The following is a 2500-nucleotide window of genomic DNA, read 5'->3' on the forward strand; positions in this document are numbered from 1 at the left end:
AAAGAGTGAAGTAAGAAAATCAGAGAGAGGAGAGGGTAAGATAACTAGCCTAAGCACTAAGTAATTTACTCCTAGCCCCTGCCTCAACCCGGGCAGGGAGAGTTAGTCCTTAGCCGGAGAAGCCTCAGCAAAGCCAAGGACCTGGGAATGTCTCTCCCAAGAGGTAGGTCTCTCCCGAGGCTGGTCTCTTCAGAAAATCCAGGAAAGGAGTCAGCTTTTTCACTCACCATGTGTCAGTCCAAAGGGAGAGATTTAAGGACAGTCTCACCAGGAACAGGGTCTCAGGTCCAGTCAGCAGATTCTTCTTCAGCCCCCAATTCGAACTCAGAACTCCAGAAGAAGACAAAGTCCAAGTTGAACTTCCTGAAGGATCTCAGACGATTTTCCCTCACAGGAAGTTGCCACTCCCTTTTAAAGACACTTTCTTTTGTGGCACTTCCTGTGCCTTCCCCTAATTTTACATCTACCAATTATTGTTGAAGCCTTGCTTTAGGACAGCCTGGGGCAGTCAGTTTGATTCTGATAGTCACCCACTATTGCACACGTGGGTCACAGACCTTCCCACTTAATGGTTAAGTGGGATGTTTACACTTTTGGTGGTTAGATCTAAAAATGGGCAGGGGAGTTAATTTCATTTTCATAATCAGGGAGAGTTAAATTTAATTTTCGCGCTATGTATATGGAAGCTATCTGAGACTTCCAATTTAGGAGGGATCATAGGAGTATTGATTTAGACCTAGAAGGAACCTTTGCTGCTATTCAGTTGTTTCAGTGATCTTTGTGACCCCATTTCAGGGTTTTCTTGGCAAAAATACTGGAGTGATTTTCCATTTCCTTCTCCAGTTCATTTTGCAGATGAGGAAACTGAGGCAGAGTTAAGTGACTTGCCCAGGATGACATATCTAGTAAGTGTTTGGGGCTAAATTTGATCTCAGAATGATGAATATTCCTGATTCTAAGCCCCATGATTTATCTACTGTGCCACCTCGCTGTCCTTGAAAGGACCTAGGAGTTCAGCTAGTCTAGTGCCTTCATTTTTCATTTTTCTTTTCTTTTTAAACCCATACCTTCTGTCTTAGAATCAATACTATGTATTAGTTCCAAAACAGAAGCGTGGTAAGGACTAGGCAATGGGGGTCAAGTGACTTGCCCAGGGTCACACAGTTGGGAAGTGTCTGAGGCCAGATTTGAACCCAGGACCTCCCATCTCTAGGCTTGGCTCTCAATTCACTGAGCCACCTAGCTGCCCCCTGTGACTTCATTTTAAATGAAAAAAAAAAATTGAAGTTGAGGGATTTGCCCAGGGTAGCAGGTTAGAAGTCCAACCCTAGAGCCCTTGACTTCAGTCTAACTTCCTTTCCACTATATGGGAAATGCTATAGTTTCCTTTAATCCTAATTGAAATGATACTGAGTTCTCTGGTAAACTCTTTATCTGCTCTTCTCAGATTTTAGATTTTATTTCAGTCCATTTTGGACTCGATTGGAGACAGGCCTGTTCCAGTGCTCAGCACAGTTGTGTGTAGTACACAGCAGGTGTTCAATAAGTATTGATTGATTGATTGATTGATTCCTTTTGGTTTTGATGTTGCTTGGATGGGAATGTCGTGTGTTCCCAAGGAATATTGCTGGAACCATTGCTTTGTGGAATATGGTAGATTCCATCATATTCTGCCCCACTGGACGTCAAAAGGAATTCTAAAGGGTTCGTGTTGAAGAATGAATGAATGAATGAACTTCAATTAAGCGTCCTTTGTTCTTTGGACTCGTTTGGAGACCGAGATATGGCTTTTGTCTTTGATATTTATTGATATGGGGCTATTGTTTGTTCCCGAGGAATACTCCACGTGGCCATAACTTCATGCAATATGGTAGAATCCAGTAGACTTTGCCCAGTTGGACGAGTGGGAATTTTAAAGGATGAGTGAACTTAGGTATCGCTTGTTCTTTCTCCCTTCGCAGATAGCAAAGCCATTGTTGATGGAAACCTGAAGCTCATTCTTGGCCTGGTTTGGACTCTCATTCTCCACTACTCGATTTCCATGCCTGTGTGGGAAGATGAAGGAGATGATGATGCCAAGAAGCAAACGCCAAAGCAGAGGCTGTTAGGTTGGATTCAAAACAAGATCCCGTATTTACCCATCACCAACTTTAACCAGAACTGGCAAGATGGCAAAGCGTTGGGAGCCCTCGTGGACAGCTGCGCCCCAGGTAAGTGCTTGTCTGGATCTGGCATCCCTCGTTGATCTCCAGGCTTCATGGCAGCCTGGGAGGGACTTTTTGGTTTAGTTCCCCATGAGGAATAGAGGCCTGAAAGGGAAAATACTTGTCTAAGTGGTTTAACAATAGACCCATTATAGCATTGACCTTAGTCTGCATTCCTGCCAAAGGCCTTGAATCATATTCTTAAAAAAAAATACTAAGTATTGGTTCCAAGGCAGAAGAATGATAAGGGCCAGGCAATGAGCGTTAAATGACTTGCCTAGGGGCACACAGCTAGG

General features: G+C 43.7%; 1 protein-coding gene across 1 annotated transcript in view; it reads left to right on the top strand.

The window, feature by feature from the left end:
* The first annotated feature begins 1949 nt into the window (after positions 1-1949).
* The window catches only part of FLNB (filamin B), a 92676-nt gene continuing 92125 nt past the window's right edge, over positions 1950-2500 (top strand). Inside the window, exon 1 of the mRNA XM_056804280.1 lies at positions 1950-2210. Within this exon, the coding sequence (XP_056660258.1) occupies positions 2042-2210 (169 nt within the window). The 5' untranslated portion in view covers positions 1950-2041. The remainder of the gene's footprint in view (positions 2211-2500) is intronic.

The sequence above is a fragment of the Monodelphis domestica genome, chromosome 7, assembly GCF_027887165.1.
Source record: "Monodelphis domestica isolate mMonDom1 chromosome 7, mMonDom1.pri, whole genome shotgun sequence".
NCBI classification, from domain to species: domain Eukaryota; kingdom Metazoa; phylum Chordata; class Mammalia; order Didelphimorphia; family Didelphidae; genus Monodelphis; species Monodelphis domestica.